The sequence below is a fragment of the Bufo gargarizans genome, chromosome 1 (genome assembly GCF_014858855.1).
Source record: "Bufo gargarizans isolate SCDJY-AF-19 chromosome 1, ASM1485885v1, whole genome shotgun sequence".
NCBI lineage: Eukaryota > Metazoa > Chordata > Amphibia > Anura > Bufonidae > Bufo > Bufo gargarizans.
In genome coordinates this window covers 221,269,714-221,291,329 of record NC_058080.1, presented here as the reverse complement: position 1 = coordinate 221,291,329, position 21,616 = coordinate 221,269,714, and the positions used below count along the sequence as shown (strand labels likewise).

At 40.7% G+C, this 21,616-nt stretch overlaps 1 protein-coding gene across 6 annotated transcripts in view; it reads left to right on the top strand.

Annotated features, from left to right (window-relative positions):
• Positions 1–17,998, top strand: part of ALPK1 (alpha kinase 1) — a 195,214-nt gene extending 177,216 nt beyond the window's left edge. For all 6 annotated transcript variants that reach the window (XM_044301796.1, XM_044301770.1, XM_044301788.1 and 3 more), the window contains 3 exons: positions 8,359–8,521; positions 10,626–10,806; positions 17,699–17,998. In XM_044301796.1, the coding sequence (XP_044157731.1) occupies positions 8,359–8,521; positions 10,626–10,806; positions 17,699–17,937 (583 nt within the window). In that variant the 3' untranslated portion in view covers positions 17,938–17,998. The remainder of the gene's footprint in view (positions 1–8,358; positions 8,522–10,625; positions 10,807–17,698) is intronic.
• Positions 17,999–21,616: the final 3,618 nt, after the last annotated feature.

Below are 21,616 nucleotides of genomic sequence, written 5' to 3'. Positions count from 1 at the left end.
CCCCAAAATGGTATCAATCAAACTGTCATCTCATCCTACAAAAAATGAGACCCTACCAGTGACAATCGTCAAAAAAATATGGCTTTCAGAAGGAGACATAAAACATATTTTTTTTAAATGCTTTTATTGTGTAAAATAAAATTTAAAAAAATCCACATATTCGGTATCGCCACGTCCATAACGACCTGCTCTATAAAAATAGCACTTGATTTAACCTGTCATATCAACGTTGTAAAAAATAAAAACTGTGCCATAACAGCCATTTTTTTGGTTACCTTGCCTCATAAAAAGCATAATATATATATATATATATATATATATATATATATATATTATATCTTAAAGGGTCAGTTATTGTGAAAGTCACTGGAAAGGGGAAGTCACTGTAAAAGTCACTGTTAAAGGGGAGGTCACTGTAAAAGTCACTGTTAAAGGGGCAGTCACTGTTAAAGGGGCAGTCACTGTGAAAGTCACTGTTAAAGGAGCGGTCACTGTGAAAGTCACTGTTAAAGGGAGTCTGTCATCAGCATTTAACATTTTTAACCTTTCCCATAGCTTTCTAGCATGCTTACAGTTAATAAAAACGTTACCTTTAGCATCAATCCTGGAATTATAAAACCGTCAAAAAACATCTTTGTAACATATGCAAATGAGGGCTCGCAAGTGCCCAGGGGCGGCGTTACCCTCGTAGGTGCCCTGCTAGCTCAGGCTTTTTTTTTTTGCTTCCCCGCCCCTTCCTTCCCTCCGCCCGCCCATCCTTTCCCTCTGACCACCTATCTACTAACTTGTTGTTTCGCCGAGATCCCGCGCCTGCGCACTCAGTCCGTCGACCGGCGCATGCGCACTGCGATGCCCATTCCTTGTACGGCATCACAGTAATTAATGCGCATGCATCGGCTTCGCGGCATTTGGCACCCTGTTTTTAAAGGGGCCAAAAGTAATTGGACAATTGACTCAAAGGCTGTTTCATGGGCAAGTGTGGGAAATTCCTTCATTATTTCATTCTCAATTAAGCACATAAAATGCCTGGAGTTGATTTGAGGTGCTGTGCTTGCATTTTGAATATTTTGCTGAGAAATAAAGATGCGGTCAAAGGAGCTCTCCATGCAGGTGAAACAAGCCCATCCGAGAAATTGCTACACTATTAGGAGTGCCCAAATCTACAGTTTGGTACATCCTGAGAAAGAACGAAAGCACTGGTGACCTCAACAATGCAAAAAGACCTGGACACCCACGGAAGACAACAGTGGTGGATGATCGCAGAATAATTACCATGGTGAAGAGAAAGCCCTTCACAACAGCCAACCAAGTGAACAACACTCTCCAGGATATAGTCATATCAATATCCAAATCTACCATAAAGAGAAGACTGCATGAAAGTAAATACAGAGGGTTCACTGCACGGTGCGAGCCACTCATAAGCCTCAAGAATAAGAAGGTTAGATTGGACTTTGCTAAAAAAAAAAAAACATCTTTAAAAAACAGCACACTTCTGGAAGAACATTTTTTGGACGGATGAAACCAAGATCAATCAACCTCTACCAGAATGATTGAAAGAAAAAAGTATGGCAGAGGCATGGTACAGCTCATAATCCAAAGCATACCACATCATCTGTAAAACCGCTGATAGTTACTACATGATTCTTTATTGAACAAATATAATGACATACATGATAAAAATCAAGAAATGCAGAGAAGTGTGGATAAAAGCCTCCAGAACCGAGTATAATGCAATAGTGGTATTGCAAAAAGTCACTGCTGTGCGTGTAATACACCAGAAGAAGGAAAATATGCTGAGTATAGCCCAACATGCAAGTGTATATTTGCGCCAATAAATGACGTAACCAAGTATTAGAAATTAACATTTTATTTACAGTTATTTAATTTGTCCAGTTACTTTTGAGCCCCTGTAATGAAAAAATAAGTTCAAGATCTGTTTTGGTTATTCCACATACTCTTTATGTTTTTTGGTGCGCTGAATCCAAAAATGACCTCCATTTTGTCATAGGACATCACGTTTCCTGACAATTTAGGTAGCTATGTTAAATAAGGCAATACCTCAAAATAAATGGAAATAGACTTATAAAATTAAAGTTTTATTACAATTTGTTTATGAAAATCTTTTTTTTTTACTGAAATGAGCTCACCTACACACACTAAACTGGATTCTTCTTCCCTGTGAGGCTTCTCTTGGTGCATTTACGCTTGTGAGTAGCATCTGGAATGTCTCTCTGAAGCATCCAATAGTAGTCTGCCATCATTGTAATGCTCCATTTTCCCTGGTATCTCCTTTCCATCTCTTTAATGTCTTGGTGAAATCGTTCACCTTGTTCCTCACTCACAGCTCCCAAATTTTCAGGAAAGTAGTCAAGGTGGGACTGCTGGAAATGCACTTTCAAACTCATCAGGCACCCTAAAGCTTGAAATGCTTTCAGCATTCATCCGATGTTTTTGTAGTGAGGATCTTTTGTTATTGCCTAAAAATTTCGGTACGACTTCTTTAAATGCAATCCACCCTTCTTTTTGAGGATCCTTCATGGCATTGACAAACTCTTGATCAACTATAAGCCTTCTAATGTCTGGTCCGACGAACACACCTTCCTTCAATTTTGCCTCCGACAGGCCTAGAAATTTGGTGACCAAGTATTTGAAGCATTCTCCATCTCTTGGAAGTGATTTTACGAATTACTTTATCAATCCCAATTTTATGTGGAGAGGTGGTCGAAGAACTTTATGGGAAGGTACCAAAGTTTCTCGGAGGACATTTTTTTCACCGACTGTTAGCACCCTCGGCTGCCAACTCTTCTTGTTCCAGTGATTTTGTCAGTCTCGACGGTCCCATAGACACAGAAAACAAGGGTATTTGGTATACCCAGCTTGTTGCCTGAGCAGCATGCACAAGACCTTCAAGTCTCCACACACTTGCCAACCATGGTCTTCATATTTATGTTTACGAAGAACTAATTACAAGTTCTCGTAGGTTTCCTTCAAGTGTACGGAATGACCTACAGGTATGGAAGCGTAAAAACCACCGTTGGAGTAAAACTGCTTTGAGACTTCTTTTTCAAGAATCTATAGAAAGACGCCATTGCTCTAAATCATATTGGATTTTAAATTGACCCATCAGACCTTCGACATCGATGCAATAAACCAACTTGTCTTTCTAGGCAAAGTAAGGAACGAACTCCTTTTCACAATGTCTGGACCATGAAGATGACACTCCTGGCAACAATAAATTCCTGCTTTTCAGCCTTGATCCGAGTAACTCAGCGGCATCTTTCGGAAGATTCAAGTCTCTTACCTAATCATTCATTTCCTCCTGAGAAAACAATTTTGGTCTTGTATCATCTTCAAAGTCAGAACTTGATTCGTCATCTGGTTCAGGTATGACTTCACCTTCATCGGAGCTAGGTATCTCTTCCAAGGTAGCAGGGGGCTTGGGTACTGGTATATCTGTGCCATAGGGGTGGGGCGAATTGCTGAGTGAAGATTGGGGTATGAAATGGAATGCTTTCATTTGGAATTAAACCCTTTCACATCGCCATACCATAGGAATCCCATAACAGAAAGATTTTTTCTTACCCTTGAACCAGTTTCGGAGGTCCTCAACACACCGTTTGCACACTTTATGAGGCGCCCAAACTTTATCTTGATCTCCAATTTTTTGTCCAAAGTATGTGAAGTATACTTTTTTCACAAAGTCTGTAATATTCTGCTGTTGCTTCAACACTGTATATTCACCACAGATGAAACAGAAACTGTCTGGCGAATAAATACACTTTCGCTGAGCCATAACATAATGTTTGAAGAATGATAAGCTAACACGAACTGCGATGAAAAAGTGTGAACAGACTAGAACCAAGAACCTGATGATGATTCGTGCACAAGTGTGGACTCCAGTAGAGAGCAGCTCTGTGTCTGTACACGAGACGTCACAGTGCTGGCCACGCCCCCTGCACTGACCGGAGCTGCTGCTATCTGCCCTGTGTCTCCCTCTCACTGGATTCTTCAGGAAAGATTAACCCCTTCTACCATTAGAAGCACAGACTTCAGGGCTGAGGCTTACACATACAGCATGCTGCTGAGTATCCCAGTAGTCAGACATGTCACTCAGAGCAGCACTTGCATTCACCCCCTTTGCAGGGGGGAGGGGCAGAGATTGTTTAGCTGCAAATAACAACAAAGGGCCAAGAAGAGAACTAGCGAAATGAGGAAATAGAATTGTTTTCCCCTAAAACTTGCTTAGCTTATGTATATATTGCTGACCATCAGATTTACAGTGCTATATTTTTTTTTACATAACTCGGACAACCCCTTTAAGTTTTTGGGGGCATTTTATATCTTAAATGCACTTATGTGAATTAATTAATAGTAATTTGGACTTAAAATTTTGTTAAAAACCCATAATATAAATAAATACCAAAAATTTACATTTTTTTTTATAAATTTGAAGACAATTTAGCATTTTGTGGCAAAACATGACGTCTAGGAGTTTTTTAAATATTTTATTTGTTTTCAGAACACCAAAATACATGGAAATTAGATGAAAATAATCAAACAGCTTTTTAGTCGCAGATCTGTGTTACTTTTGAGCCCCTTAAATGAAGGGATTGAGTTTAAAAAATGCTTTAGTTCCTCATGTGTTTATGCAATCATTTTGTTCAACCCACTGAATTAAAGCTGAAAGTCTGAACTTCAACTGCACCTGAATTGTTATATTGAAAATCCATTGTGGTAATGTACAGAACAAAATTTTTTTAAAATATTGTCTTTGTCCAAATATATATGGACCTAACTGTATATATATATATTTTGTAGGAAAGCTCAAGGGGCCGTCACTGAGGTTCCAGACCTCGGTGAGGTAAGAGCCGGTAATTGTAAGTGTCAGCCGCAGCTAGTCCTGACTGACATTATTGATTATTTAGTGTGGCTGTTCCCCACGTTCAGGGTGGGTGGCTGTTCCCCACGTTCCAGGCCAGGTTTTGGTTTGGGATAAAAACCCAGCCAGCAGTCTCAGCTGGGTGGATTATCCTCCATCTAATAGTTGAGCTTTGTCAGTCTGGGTGTTGGAGCCTGAGAGTTTGGGCTGGGATTAAGGCCTGCTATATTGTTTGGGAAAAAGCACGTGGACTTCTGCTTCACCCAAGGACTTATGTGCTGCAGCCTGGTGTGAACAAACACCAGACTTAAGGTAACTGTTTTTCCCTGAAACAGCTTTTTTTGTTGTTGTCCCTTTACGTATGTGTGAATAAAGCACTGCACTGTTTAAGTTAAAGACGTTGTCATTGCCTCTGTACTGCGTCCGCAAGCCTGTCTACCAGAGCAAATCCCCACAACATATATATACACTCACCTAAAGAATTATTAGGAACACCATACTAATACTGTGTTGGACCCCCTTTTGCCTTCAGAACTGCCTTAATTCTACGTGGCATTGATTCAACAAGGTGCTGATAGCATTCTTTAGAAATAGGATAGCATCTTGCAGTTGATGGAGATTTGAGGGATGCACATCCAGGGCACGAAGCTCCCGTTCCACCACATCCCAAAGATGCTCTATTGGGTTGAGATCTGGTGACTGTGGGGGCAATTTTAGTACAGTGAACTCATTGTCATGTTTAAGAAACCAATTTGAAATGATTCGAGCTTTGTCGCATGGTGCATTATCCTGCTGGAAGTAGCCATCAGAGGATGGGTACATGGTGGTCATGAAGGGATGGACATGGTCAGAAACAATGCTCAGGTAGCCCGTGGCATTTAAACGATGGCCAATTGGCACTAAGGGGCCTAAAGTGTGCCCAGAAAACATCCCCCACACCATTACACCACCACCACCAGCCTGCACAGTGATAACAAGGCATGATGGATACATGTTCTCATTCTGTTTACGCCAAATTCGGACTCTACCATTTGAATGTCTCAACAGAAATCGAGACTCATCAGACCAGGCAACATTTTTCCAGTCTTTAACAGTCCAATTTTGTTGAGCTCGTGCAAATTGTAGCCTCTTTTTCCTATTTGTAGTGGAGATGAGTGGTACCCGGTGGGGTCTTCTGCTGTTGTAGCCCACCTTTCTTTCCCATTCTGACATTCAGTTTGGAGTTCATGAGATTGTCTTGACCAGGACCACAACCCTACATGCATTGAAGCAACTGCCATGTGATTGGTTGACTAGATAATCACATTAATGAGAAATAGAACAGGTGTTCCTAATAATTCTTTAGGTGAGTGTATATATACACAATGGCAGCACAGCAGGCCAAATATAAATATGGAAGTGCATGCCAATGGATCCGGCAACAAATCCAGGACAATATAAGAATTTAAAAAAATAGCGGCACTCTCCCCAAAAATTTGTGAAAAGAAAAACATTTTGTTCAACCCTGGGGTCGCAACGTTTCAGCTCATAGCTTGAAAAAAGGCTCTATGAATGAGCTGAAAACATTGTGACCACAGGGGTGAATAAAGTGTTTGAGAGTGCTGTCATTTTTATACATATATATATATATATATATATATATATATATAATGTCATTTTTCTAACTGGTGTAAAGTAGAACTGGCTTAGTTGCCCATAGCATTGTGTGTCTTATTCACTCACTAAATGAAAGGAGGAATCTGATTGGTTGCTATGGGCAACTAAGCCAGTTTTCCTTTGCACTAGTTTTGATAAATCTCCCCCACTGTGTACTTATATGAGTACATAGCATTGTGTGTCTTAGGCTACTTTCACACTAGCGTTTTTGCTGGATCCCGCAGGGTTCAGCAAAAACGCTTCCGTTACTAATAATACAACAATCTGCATCCGTTATGAACGGATCAGCGCCACTTACGGTATACACCACTATTTAACATAGCCAAGACGGATCCATCATGAACTCCATTGAAATACAATGGAGGACAGATCTGTTTTCTATTGTGGCAGAGAAAAAGGATCAGTCCCCATTGACTTGCATTGCGTCTTGCTCCGCATCCCATAATGGAAAGAAATATAGAGAAAAAAAGACAATGCAACAGCACTCTGCAAACCAGATAAAGTACAATAATGCCATAGTCACAAAAAATACTTTTTATAAAGTGAGATGCTTGGCAAATGCATTTTGTACAAAACCATCTGAGCCCGTCTGCCGAACGTCAAGGCGATCTCTGTAAGACGGGAACCTAAGACTAAATACTACCTGCACCTGCGCATTGGGATGTGCTGACTAACCCCCTTTTCTTTGCAGATAACAGAAAGAAAACCGCAGCTTTCTGGTATGGTAACGCAAACAAACGGAACAGAATGCATTTTGGAGCATTCTGTTCTGTTCAGTTACGTTTTGACAATGATTGGGGACAAAACGGAAGCGTTTTTTTCTGGTATTGAGACCCTATTATGGATCTTAATACCGGAAAATAGAAACGCTAGTCTGAAAGTAGCCTTATTCACTCAGTAATCGTCACACTATACTAATCTGTGTGGGACTGCACACGAATACTGTATTCAGTAGAGAGTGCAGGTAGTGAGAGTAATGAGATCTATATCCTGCTTATAACACCATGGTTCTGACTGTAGATCGCTGCACTAACGTTATCAGCAGAGATATCTATTGCTAGCTACAAATAATGGACTTTCTACAGAATGGAAAGTGAGAAATAGATCTGCTGATTACAAGCTGTAGCATACAAGCAGTCTGTATGTAAGTGGCTGAGAGCTGTGGCGACATGGCTTTGTTATCTCAGAGAAGGGAGGGGAAGCAGAGCTGTTCTGGTGAATGTGAAATCAACAGACATGGGACAGGCCATGTGACCAGAGCAACTGGAAAGCCCACAGAGCCTTACAGGAGATGACAACAGTGAGTTAAAATCATATCAGAGCATTTCTGAGTGTGTGTGAAGCAAAGCTGATACCAATAAACAAATAAGTGCAATTTTATTATGTGCTGCATTACAGTGGGTTTATTGATTTTCAATGCACAATGGTTTCTATAGCCTTTAAAGGGGTTCTGCAGTTTGTTTAAACTGATGATCTATCCTCTGGATAGATCATCAGCATCTGATCAGCGGGGGTCCGAAACCATAATAGAGAGGACTCAATTTACTGCAGGTTTGTAGGTGCATAGTGTCTGAATGCAAGTGAGCATGGAGATACAAATTACATAACCAGACTCCGCGCCACTTACGGTATACACCGCTTACTCTAGTTTGGGGGTTGTTTTAGAGCTGACAGATTCCCTTAATTGCCGGACTACTGAAAAAAAGTGGTTCATAGAATAATCAGCGCACCTATGGTTACTCTGATATACTGCCCTGTTGGTTCATTTGCTTGTTCTATTTAATTTTTTGCTTGTCTTTGATTTATCTTTGTCCCTTTTCAAGGTACATCGGAAAAGCATACAAAAAAAACAAGGAACTGCTTTACCATTTCTGTGATGTTGAACGTCAGATGACTGCTCAGTTCTATGTCACAGAATTCAACAAAAGATTGTATGGATTAAATATCCCTACACAGATATTCTATGTCCCGTCTGCTGTTCTATTGGTAAGACTACTCTAGTAAACAACACTATTACTATGTTATAACACAAACCTATGGAGTTTTTAGTTTTTTTTTAGAAAGTCAATGATTAAGACAGCGATCTTTTAGAAATTGAAATGTTCCTTTTGTAATATGCCCGTACATGTGGCAGAATTGTGTTTTAAAAAAGTAAAAAAAATAAAATAATTTCCTTTTCTCATTGTAAAAAAATTCTATATAAAAAAATATATAGAATTTATTTCTATATAAAAAAATATATAGAATTTTTGTTCCCATGTCCTAAATTACTATGGATGTGTATTTTATGTAACACATAAAAAAATATACAATACAAACCCGTACTGTCCCGCAAAATAACATTAACATGTTCTTTTTATAGTGCCATGGACACAGTAAAAATGAAAACAAAACAGTGGCCTCCAAATGTAACCATCATGAGTGGCTTGGTCCTTAAAGGGCTATATGCTTTCTTATGTGCACTGCAAAACGATGCTACAAATATATCCTGTCTTGCAAAAAAATAAGACTTTATATAGCGATGTTGATTAGAAAATAATAAGCAAAAATAGGCAAAAATAAAAAAAAATCTTCAATAAGGCTCCAACCACGAAGCCAGAAGCAGTTATGAAAGATTAGAAAATGTGTTTTTTCAGCAGTGGGGTGACGCTGCGGGACTGAGAGCACCCTGTTTGGTGTACCAACCATCCTGTGCATCCTACTAATATACTATATCAGTTATGAAAGATTGTTTTCAATTTTGGGGTAAATTAGGAGGACGTGATTAAAGGCACACCAACAGGCCCAAAAAGCATATTTAGGTATATATATATGACAGTACAGGTCATATAAAGTGTATTAGAATCATCTAAGTATCCCCCCTGTCCACCTTATAAATACAGTAAAAAGAAGTTTTATAACCTGCTTTCATCGTGTTCAATCTGCCCAAGGGGCGGTGTTTAATCTCAACTTGCGCCCAGCCAGCCTCACCACAACTGCCGTTTGAAGCACCGCCCAGCTAATCAATATTCACTTCGCTTTGAGGTCCCAAAGTGGTGAATGGAGAAGTTGTTGCTCTTGTGCGGCTATGGGACTTCCCAAAATAGTCAAGTGTCCTTGCTTGGATATTTTTCTGAGATCTATACCAGTGAATAAAGAGGAAGCTGTTCATGTGTAGTGCACACACCATTCACTTCAGGGGCCTGTTCTAAGGATAGGAGCAGATCCCTGAGGTGGAACCAGCTGGTATTTGACATTTATAGCATATCCTAGCGATAAACCATAAATGTCACAGATGGAACAACCCCTTTAAAGGGACTCTGTCACCAGTTTCTGACCCCCACTTTTAAAAATATGGTTCTGTGCATGGAGCCCTTGTGATTCCTATTGTGGTCTTATAAGATAAATCTGCTGGCTCATTTAGTTAAAAAAACATTTTATCTAACCTGTCAGTTATCTTGTTAAGGTGCCCAGGGCGTTGCTCATGGCTTGAAGATGCCGCCCGCCGCCGCCGTTCGTGCCCAGCTCCTCCTCTGCTCTCATCAGCGCCGCCTGAAAATACTTAGATACGCTTCCGGCTCTCCCTCACTCCCCCCTCCTTCTTTTCTAAGATCCCGCGCGTGCGGCAGTGTTCGCGTTATCGGGAGGTTGAGCGAAGTGCCCGCACATGCGCACTTCGCTCAATGAGGCTGAACGGAAAAGTCCGCGCGGGCGCATCAGGCACAGGCCTGTGCGCACGCGCGGGATCTTAGAAAAGAAGGAGGGGGGAGTGAGGGAGAGCCGGAGGCGTATCTAAATATTTTCAGGCGGCGCTGATGAGAGCAGAGGAGGAGCTGGGCACGAACGGCGGCGGCGGGCGGCATCTTCAAGCCATGAGCAACGCCCTGGGCACCTTAACAAGATAACTGACAGGTTAGATAAAATGTTTTTTTAACTAAATGAGCCAGCAGATTTATCTTATAAGACCACAATAGGAATCACAAGGGCTCCATGCACAGAACCATATTTTTAAAAGTGGGGGTCAGAAACTGGTGACAGAGTCCCTTTAAGACTGTGACCCGTTTTAGTACATATGGAGCAGTTCTCATTGTATGTAATGTTACTGTTTCAGATCCTGGAAGGCAGACGCATAAAGGAATGTGTGAGTGCAGAGCCATACATTCTTGGGGAATTTGTGAAACTTACCAATAACACTGAAACTGTAAAAGCAGAGTATGAAGCTACAAAGTACGGTTTGGCCTTTGGACATTTTGCGTACGAATATTTTTCTGACATCGTGGTGGATTTACAGGGTGAGATATTATTTATTTTTTATTTCAAGCCTTTTTTCTAATCCAACTTATAAATAAGCTAAGCAACAGTGATATTACCCCTCTATAAGTCTCTAGAATATGGGATAAGGGCTCATGCACACGAACGTATTTTCTTTCCGTGTCCGTTCCGTTTTTTTTTGCAGACCGTCTGTGGAACCATTCATTTCAATAGGTCCGCCCAAAAAAAGGGAAGTTACTCAGTGTGCATTCTGTTTCCGTATGTCCGTTCCGCAAAATAATAGAACATGTTCTATTATTGTCCGCATGACGGACAAGGATAGGACTGTTCTCTTATGGGCCAGCTGTTCCATTCCGCAAAATACGGAATGCACACATGCACACAGACGTCATCCATATTTTTGGCGGATGGCAAAATACATAGGGTAGTGTGCATGAGCCCTAAGACCTTTTTCACACATCCATGTCAATGCTGAGATGATCTTTATGACAAGACGGTCAGTGTTTGATCAGTTAATATGTCCATGAAGGGTCCATGTTTGGTGCTTGTGTCCGTTTTTTTCCCTCCATGTTGCATCCATATTTAACGTGCTCTGCTAGGCTGAAAAGGCAACTTTTCTCCTACCAATTTTAAGTGAAAAACCACTGCCATCTGTGTTCTGTAAGTGGTTTTCATGTACTTCATTGGGCGTGTTTTGTCCACATCACTGACAAACAAAAGTAGCGCATATGTGCTTTGTTTTTCCACAGACCCACAGTCTGAATGAACACATTCAATTCAATGGTTCCGTGTTCTGCCCATGGAGAACACGGACAATGCACGTCTCTGATTCACTAATATAAAAGAAGCTTAAAAAGGACATTAGACTGCTAGAAAGGGTTCAGAATTGGGCAATCCGATTGTTGAATTGGGATGGAAGGTTTCTCATAAGAGGCTTGAAAATTTTGGCTTGTGTAACTTGGAAAAAAGACGCCTTAGTAGTGATGTCATTTACATGTATAAATAAATGTGTAGTCAATACAAAGAACAAGAACTCGATTTATAGAGAACTTGTCGTGTTGAAAATGCATTCTGAGCTGTAGGCACCATGTTGAGCAGATTGATATATAGTTCTACGTGAAACGAGTCAGTATAACCTGTATCTCATTCATTTAAATTCCTGCTCATTCTGTGCAAGGAGTCGGTCCTATCAGTGATTGACAGCTATCTCTGTATACACAGTCATAGAGGGAAGCCTGTCAGTCACTGATAGGACCGTCTGCTGGACTTCAAAGCCCAGAATGTTCAGGAATTTAATTGAATAAGATACAGGTTATACTGTCTCCTTTCCCATAAAACTATATATCAATCTGCTCAGCTCCTCCTGCTCTATAACATGCTGCCTGTAGCTTACATTACACTTTCATGGTGACAGGTTACCTTTAAGACTTTACAGAAGACATTTACACGGGTCAACTGAGAAGACTGGCAATTATTGCCAAGGTGAGACCAGGTGAGAGCTACAGCAATCGTTTGTCCCTGTATAGATTTATTATTTCTGGGCAGCAGAATCCTATTTATAGTGGAAATAATTTTGGCTGCCGCATCAACAATGCTTTCACCAAATTATGAGCATTTCCTTGTTCATAGTGTGATCATTGACAAATTTACACAGATCAAATAATGTGAACAAGCATTGGTATTTCCTGATGATCGTCCCATATAAAGGGACCTCTTTAATACAGGAAAGTATTCTTTACAGTTAGAGTAGCCAAACTATGAAATGCTCTGCCACAAGAGGTTGGGGTAGTGTAGTACTGCATATTTAATAGCAAGTGCCATTAAGGCCTCTTGCACACGAACGTATTTTATTTCTGTTCCGTTTTTGCAGTTTTCGTTTGTAGTCCGTATGCGGAACCATTTATTTCAATGGTGCCGCAAAAAAAGTAAGGTACTCTGTGTGCATTCCGTTTCCGTATTTCCGTATATCCGTTCCGCTAAAAGATAGAACTTGTCCTATTAGTACTGTTCTATTAGGGGCCAGCTGTTCCATTCCACAAAATACGGAATGCACACGGAGGTCATCTGTAATTTTTTGCAGACTGCAATATACATTCGGTCGTGTGCAAAAGGCCTAAGGCCTCTTGCACACGACCGTATGCCCTCCGAGACATACGGTCCCTGAGCGGGCCATATGTCAAGGAGCGGCATTGATGGTGCGCACGGGAGTACACAGCATCATAGATTACAATGATGCTGTGTGCATCGGGCCACCCGCGGGATCATATGAGTGCGGGACAATAGCGCCGCTGGCGGCCCGACGTGCACAGCATCATTGTAATCTATGATACTCTGTACTCCCATGCGCACGATTAAAGTCGCTCCGGGACATATGGCCCGCTCACGAACCGTATATCTCGGAGGGTATACTGTCATGTGCAAGAGGCCTAAGGGTTATAAGTAATCTGACAATAAATGTTATGTAATTGAACTGAGAGGTCTTTTTTTTCGATGTATGTAACTATGTAACACTACATGCAAACAAATGAGTGCATGTGTTAGAGTGCCACGCTCTTTCATGCCCTGGACCTCTGCATTTATTTGCCTATGTAACACTGCACATTAAAATATTTTTCTAAGGATATTTTTTATTGACATATTTTATGTATATAAAATGACGGGTGCTAGAAGAGGTGTTATTTTTGGTTTTTTTGATCTATATTTAAGTAATCACAGCTTAGACGATATACCGTCAGAGGGAGAATAAACACGGATGGTATGTATAAATTGTATAATCACAGGGTACCACCTGTCAAGTGGTACCCTGTGATTATTTGATATATAGACAGTTAATTCACAATATTATGACCACTTGCCTACTTTCGACATCGGCAGCGCGTAGCTCATGAAGGAAGTCACATGTCATGAGCTGGCTTGATTGGTATATAAGGTGTGTGATAGGCTGCGTGCACACATTACTCGTTGCTGTCATGGGTAACAAGAACAATTTATCCGAGTTGCAAAAAGGGATGATTACTGGCTTTTGGGTAAAGGGTGGCAGTATTTTTGACACTGCACAGTTTAACTACGTGTGCTGTTGTGGTGAAAATGTATGGTGAGTGGATAACTGGCACCATTGTAAATAATCGAAGTAAAAACTGCAGAGCACCACGTGCCACTGATGTGAGAGGTGAAAGTGGGCGATGAAGGTGCGCAAGGGCGGACCAACACATTACAGTGGAGTAGCTGTCCACCAAAAGGAACCAGCAGGCTACCAAACATGTTTAAAACACTGGTTCAGTGACACATATACCCATACACGCTGTTTGTCTTCCCTGGGGCAAGTGGGATCTTCTAGCAAAACAATTCAACATGTCACACTTCTAGAAATGTCCAACATTGGTTGGAATACTATCACCAAGGCATCCAAGTACTACCCTAACCCCCTAAGGCTAGTTTCACACTAGCGGCAAGGATCTCCGGCAGGCTGTTCTGGCGGGTGAACAGCCTGTCGGATCCGTTCTGCCACTAGTGCACGCGTGCCCCTGGACTACCGCTCCGGCTACATTGACTATAATGGGGGCGGGCTGGAGTTCCGGCAGCAGCACTGCAAACATGCCGAGAGGCGGCCGGTATAAAAGAACGATAGTCAATGGAGCCGGGGCGGTAGTCCGGTTGCACACGTGCACTAGCGGCAGCACGGATCCGACAGGCCGTTCACCCGCCGGAACAGCCTGCTGGAGATCCTTGCCGCTAGTGTGAAACTAGCCTAATTCCCCCAACTGCAACCCAGTTGAGCATCTATGGGACCACCTTCATTGTTGTGTCCGCTCTATAGATCCTCAGCATAGCTCAACATACGTGTGACAAACTACCAAGACCTTACTGAGTCACTCCCAGTCCATCTAGGGGCTGTCCCTGCTGTATGCAGCGTTCACTCTGGTTCTTAGCTGGTGGGCATAATAATGTGACTCAACTGTGTATAATCTTTTATTTCGAATGTGTCATTCTGTGTGAATTGTTTTAATTCCACTTCATTGTATACAGCATTCAATTCTGAGTATTGATATAAATAACTAAAGTAGTTTTACTCTTACCGAGGCTGTATTTCATTCAGGTTTGGCTACTTGCACATGACCGCACCATGTTTTGCAGACCCAAACGGTCATGTGAATGAGGTCTTATTGGTTGTCACAGAAGTTGTCACCCAGTTTTCTCCTGCTCCTCTGCTAAATTTGACTAGCTATGTATTGATACCTTCTCTGTTCCCTCATGTCTGCATAGGCAGATTTGCCTTTTAACCGCCTCCGGACCGCCTAACGCAGGATCGCGTTCCGGAGGCGGCTGTCTCAGACAGAGTCACGCATCGGCGCGTCATCTCGCGAGACGTGAGATTTCCTGTGAACGCGCGCACCCTGTCACTTATTAACCCCTTATTAACCCCTGATCACCCCATATAGACTCCCTGATCATGCCCCTGTCATTGATCACCCACCTGTCATTGATCACGCCCCTGTAAGGCTCCATTCAGATGTCCGTATGTGTTTTACGGATCCATGGATCGGAGCCGCAAAACACATACGGACGTCTGAATGGAGCCTTACAGGGGGGTGATCACCCCATATAAACTTCCTGATCACCCCCTGTCATTGATCACTCCCCTGTAAGACTCCATTCAGACGTCTGTATGTGTTTTGCGGAGCCACAAAACACATACGGAAGTCTGAATGGAGCCTTACAGGGGGGGTGATCAATGACAGGGGGGTGATCACCCCATATATACTCCCTGATCACCCCCCTGTCATTGATCACCCCCCTGTAAGGCTCCATTCAGACGTCCGTATGTGTTTTGCGGATTCGTGGATCTGCAAAACACGGACACCGCGGATCCGCAAAACACATACGGACGTCTGAATGGAGCCTTACAGGGGGGTGATCAATGACAGGGTGGTGATCACCCCATATAGACTCCCTGATCACCCCCCTGTCATTGATCACCCCCCTGTAAGGCTCCATTCAGACATTTTTTTTGGCACAAGTTAGCGGAAATTGATTTAAATTTTTTTTTGTTTTCTTACAAAGTCTCATATTCCTCTAACTTGTGTCAAAAAATAAAATCTCACATGAACTCACCATACCCCTCACGGAATCCAAATGCGTAATTTTTTTTTGACATTTATATTCCAGACTTCTTCTCACGCTTTAGGGCCCCTAAAATGCCTGGGCAGTATAAATGCCCCACATGTGACCCCACTTCGGAAAGAAGACACCCCAAGGTATTCCGTGAGGGGCATATTGAGTCCATGAAAGATTTAAATTTTTGTCCCAAGTTAGCGGAAAGGGAGACTTTGTGAGAAAAAAAAAATCAATTTCCGCTAACTTGTGCCCAAAAAAATAAAATTCTATGAACTCGCCATGCCCCTCATTGAATACCTTGGGGTGTCTTCTTTCCAAAATGGGGCCCTAAAGCGTGAGAAGAAGTCTGGGATCCAAATGTCTAAAAATGCCCTCCTAAAAGGAATTTGGGCCCCTTTGCGCATCTAGGCTGCAAAAAAGTGTCACACATGTGGTATCGCCGTACTCGGGAGAAGTTGGGCAATGTGTTTTGGGGTGTCATTTTACATATACCCATGCTGGGTGAGAGAAATATCTCGGCAAAAGACAACTTTTCCCATTTTTTTTATACAAAGTTGGCATTTGACCAAGATATTTATCTCACCCAGCATGGGTATATGTAAAATGACACCCCAAAACACATTGCCCAACTTCTCCTGAGTACGGCGATACCACATGTGTGACACTTTTTTGCAGCCTAGGTGGGCAAAGGGGCCCACATTCTAAAGAGCACCTTTAGGATTTCACAGGGCATTTTTTACACATTTTGATTTCAAACTACTTCTCACGCATTAGGGCCCCTAAATGCCAGGGCAGTATAACTACCCCACAAGTGACCCCATTTTGGAAAGAAGACACCCCAAGGTATTTCGTGATGGGCATAGTAAGTTCATGGAAGTTTTTATTTTTTGTCACAAGTTAGTGGAATATGAGACTTTGTACGGAAAAAAATAAAAATAAAAAAAATCATCATTTTCCGATAACTTGTGACAAAAAATAAAAAGTTCTATGAACTCACTATGCCCATCAGCGAATACCTTAGGGTGTTTACTTTCCGAAATGGGGTCATTTGTAGGTTTTTTCTACTGTCTGGGCATTGTAGAATCTCAGGAAACATGACAGGTGCTCAGAAAGTCAGAGCTGCTTCAAAAAGCGGAAATTCACATTTTTGTACCATAGTTTGTAAACGCTATAACTTTTACCCAAACCATTTTTTTTTTTTTTACCCAAACATTTTTTTTATCAAAGACATGTAGAACAATAAATTTAGAGAAAAATTTATATATAGATGTCGTTTTTTAAAAAAAAATTACAACTGAAAGTGAAAAATGTCTTTTTTTTTTTTTCTTCAAAAAAAATCAGTAAATTTCGACTAATAACAAAAAAAGTAAAAATGTCAGCAGCAATGAAATACCACCAAATGAAAGCTATATTAGTGAGAAGAAAAGGAGGTAAAATTTGGGTGGTAAGTTGTATGACCGAGCAATAAACGGTGAAAGTAGTGTAGTGCAGAATTGTAAAAAGTGGTCTGGTCATTAAGTGTGTTTAAGCTAGGGGGGCTGAGGTGGTTAAAGAAAATCTGTGTGGTAACCTCCATTGGACTTATAATGGTAGCCATATTGTCCAGTCATTCAAAATAACTTTGTATAGCTAGTTATTCAGTAAATTATTAAAATCTAGATCTGAATAAGATGTAAACATGTTATCTGTTACTTTTGTATGCTTATATTGCAATATATGTTTTTATAGTTTATCTGTAAAGGATTTTCTTTTTTGTGTCTCCAAATAACACAGCAATTTACTGTATTTTTTTTACAGGCTGGGTAACTGGAAGTGAGAAAGGTGAAGCAATCGTTTATCTAACAGACCCACAGATCCATTCAGCTGAAAAAACGCCAGGAGCCATGAATATCCATTTTGGAAATTACGGAATATATTTGTTTTTCACTTCTCAACATAAAGAATGCAATGAAATCTGTAAAAAACTTTCTCTAACAAGACCTAGTGCCGAAATTCTAGCAGAATTTGGTAAATCGCGGAAAAATAAGGGCAAATAAAGTGTACCTCTACCTTCCTCAGAATGTTAAATAAAGGCATAGGCTTGTGGTATACATGGTCCTCCTGTCTTAAAAAGGTGTTTTACTTGTCATACCTTTTTTTTGTCTGACAGCCCTGTTCATGCAGCATGCTCACTGAATTTACTATTCGGGCAGATTATCGGGAATGAATGTTACTGTGAACTCTCGTTCCCGTGAACTCTCGTTCCTAACAATCTGCCCCGTGTAAACATCCTGCTGATCACTCAATGAATGAGCAAAACGCTTGTTCATCAGGTGATCCTGTCGTTCGTGTAGGCACCTAAATTATCATTTCTGGGCAGCAGATTATGCTATCTATCTGGCAACTAAGCCTAGTAATAGGCACCACTTCTTGGTCTGTGCAGATCACTTTACTGCAGTTAATTTCTTATCTGTCATTCTAATCCTGCCTGTAATGATATCACCTCTGTGTATAGATAAGAGAGGATCCACCATTCACAATAGGTGATCGTCAAAGTTTATCTATTCTTTTCTTGTACAATGACCTCTGCACAGGTCACAGAGCATGCCTAGAAAACTCTCCCATAGAAGTCAATAAGGTCCTCTCCAGACCATTGGAGGGGACCTCATTGATGCACACTGATCGGACCAGCACAAAAAACTCTGCTCGCTCGATCAGCTGCAGGGGCCCAGCTGTTACTGATCGTGGTATATAGGAGGTTAACAGAGGGAGGTGGCTGCCTCTGTCTCTCCATTGGCCCCCACGCTGCGGTTACAGGGGGGCCGATGGTTGCCACGGCAGTCCAAGGCCTTGTCAATGCCTTGTGGCCTGCTAGCTACAGAGTCCTATGAGGTTCAGTCCCCAGGCTGGGTCTCATAGGAGAACTGCCAGTGTAATGCTGACAGTTCAGTGCATTAAAATACAGCATGTATGAAATAAAGTATTTTTATAAAAATATAAATAAAAAAGCACATGATCTACCCCATCAGGTGGACGCCATAAAAATAAAAATAAAAAACTGCTAGAAATGTGTAATATCAAGCGATCAAAAAGTAGTATGTGCACTAAAATGGTACCAATGAAATTAGCACCTCATCCCACAAAAAATTAGCCCCCACTCAAAATGGCGATACAAAAAACAGATTTTATTGTATAAAACGTAGCTTTTATACTGTAGATCTTAACAAAAGCTATCAAAAATATCACATGATCGACCCAAATGAACACCATGAACAATTAGAAATAAAAACGGTGCCAGAACAGCCATTTTTTTGTAATCCCCCTCACAAAAAGTGTAACACCAAGCGGTGCATTGCATCTCGGCACCAGCTGGGCACAACATCTTGGGGACTGAAATGCCATATCTGTGTGAAACTTGTGGGTCGCCTGCGCATTAATTTCTGCAAAATACCTGTAGTGTCAAAATACTTACTCCACTCCTTAATACCTTGATGAAAATGGGGACTCTTCTCAGAGGTTACATTTATTATTTCACCCCAGAGCCTCCACAGTTGTCAGCATAACACCAATAAATCACCACATTGGGCCTCAAATGCACATGGTGCTCTTTCTCTTCTGAGCCCTGCAGTGTGCCCATATAGCAGTGTACAGCCACTTATGGGGTATTGTCCTATTGAGGAGAAGGCAAAACAAGTAGGCTTCGTTCTCTCTTGTTACCCCTTGTAAAAATGAAAAATCTGGGGCTATAGCAACATTTTATTGGAAAAATTTTATTTTTAATTTAAAATGTTTCAAAATTCTGTGAAAAGCCTGTGGGGTCAAAGCACTGACTACATCCCTCAATAAATTCCTTGAGGGTGTATTTTCCTAAATGGGGGTCACTTTTTGGGGGTTTCCACTCTAGGGGTACTTCAGGGTCTCTTCAAATGTGACACAGTGAAAAACCATTCCAAATAAATCTGCCCTCTAAAAGCCATATGCTGCTGCTTCCCTTCTGAGCCCTGCGGTATGCCTATAGAGTAGTTTACATCCACATTTGCTGTATTCTGGAGAAAATTGGTAACTAATTATAGGGTGCTTTTTCTCCTCTTACCACTTGTGAAAATAAAAAATTTGGGGCTAAAGCAACATTTTGTTGAAAGAAATTAAATTTTTCATTTTCACAGCCAAGTGAATTCTAAATTCTGTGAAATGCCTGTGGAGTCAAAGCACTCAGTACACCTCTCAATAAATTCCATGGGGGATTTAGTTTCCAAAACGGGGTCACTTTTTCGGATTTTCCACTGTAGGGTTACCTCAGGGTCTCTTTAAATACAGCATTATAGAGTTAATCCACGGCACTCCAAAAGATTTGTGCAAAATACATTTTCACATTTAATTCTTTGTTTGCAGAATATCATTTGTGTACATCCAGAGCAATTCATTTATACATCATAAGTATTAAGCCATATCAGACAGAAATTCCCGGACGTTTCGGTCATTGCGACCTTCTTCAGCGGGGTCTTATGGCAAAGTAGAGAGGCAGCAGCTCTATAAACATATCACATGACCTAACCCCTCAGATGAACACCATAAAAAATAAAAACTGTGCTAAATAAACAGTTTTTTTGTCACCTTACATCACAAAAAGTACAACAGCAAGCGATCAAAAAGGTGTATGCCCACCAAAATAGTACTAATCTAACCGTCACCTCATCCCGCAAAAAATGAGCCCCTATCTGAGACAATTGCCCAAAAAATAAAAAAAACTTTGGCTCAGAATATGGAGACACTAAAACATCATTTTTTGTTGTTTTAAAAAAGCTGTTAATGTGTAAAACTTACATAAATATAAAAAAAGTATACATATTAGGTATCGCCGCGTCCGTATCGACCGGCTCTATAAAAATATCACATGACCTAACCCCTCAGATGAACACCGTAAAAAATAAAAACTGTGCTAAATAAACAGTTTTTTGTCACCTTACATCACATAAAGTGTAATAGCAAGCGATCAAAAAGTTATATGCACCCCAAAATAGTGCCAATCAAACCGTCATCTAATCCCGCAAAAAAATGAGACCCTACCTAAGATAATCGCCCAAAAACTGAAAAAAAACTATGGCTTTCAGAATATGGAGACACTAAAACATGATTTTTTTTTTGTTTCAAAAATGATGATATTGTGCTAAACTTACCTAAATAAAAAAAAAGTATACATATTAGGTATCGCCGCGTCCGTATCGACCGGCTCTATAAAAATATCACATGATATAACTCCTCTGGTGAATACCGTAAAAAATAAAAACTGTGCTAAATAAACAGTTTTTTGTCACCTTACATCACATAAAGTGTAATAGCAAGCGATCAAAAAGTTATACGCACCCTAAAATGGTGCCAATAAAACCGTCATCTCATCCCGCAAAAATCATACCCTACCCAAGGTAATCGTCCAAAAACTGAAAAAATTATGGCTCTCAGACTATGGAAACATTAAAACATTATTTTTTTTTTTGTTTCAAAAAAGAAATCATTGTGTAAAACTTACATAAATGATAAAAAAAAAAGTATACATATTAGGTATCGCCGCATCAGTGACAACCTGGTCTATAAAAATATCACATGATCTAACCTGTCAGATGAATGTTGTAAATAACAAAAAATAAAAACGGTGCCAAAACAGCTATTTCTTGTTACCTTGCCTCACAAAAAGTGTAATATAGAGCAACCAAAAATCATATGTACCCTAAACTAGTA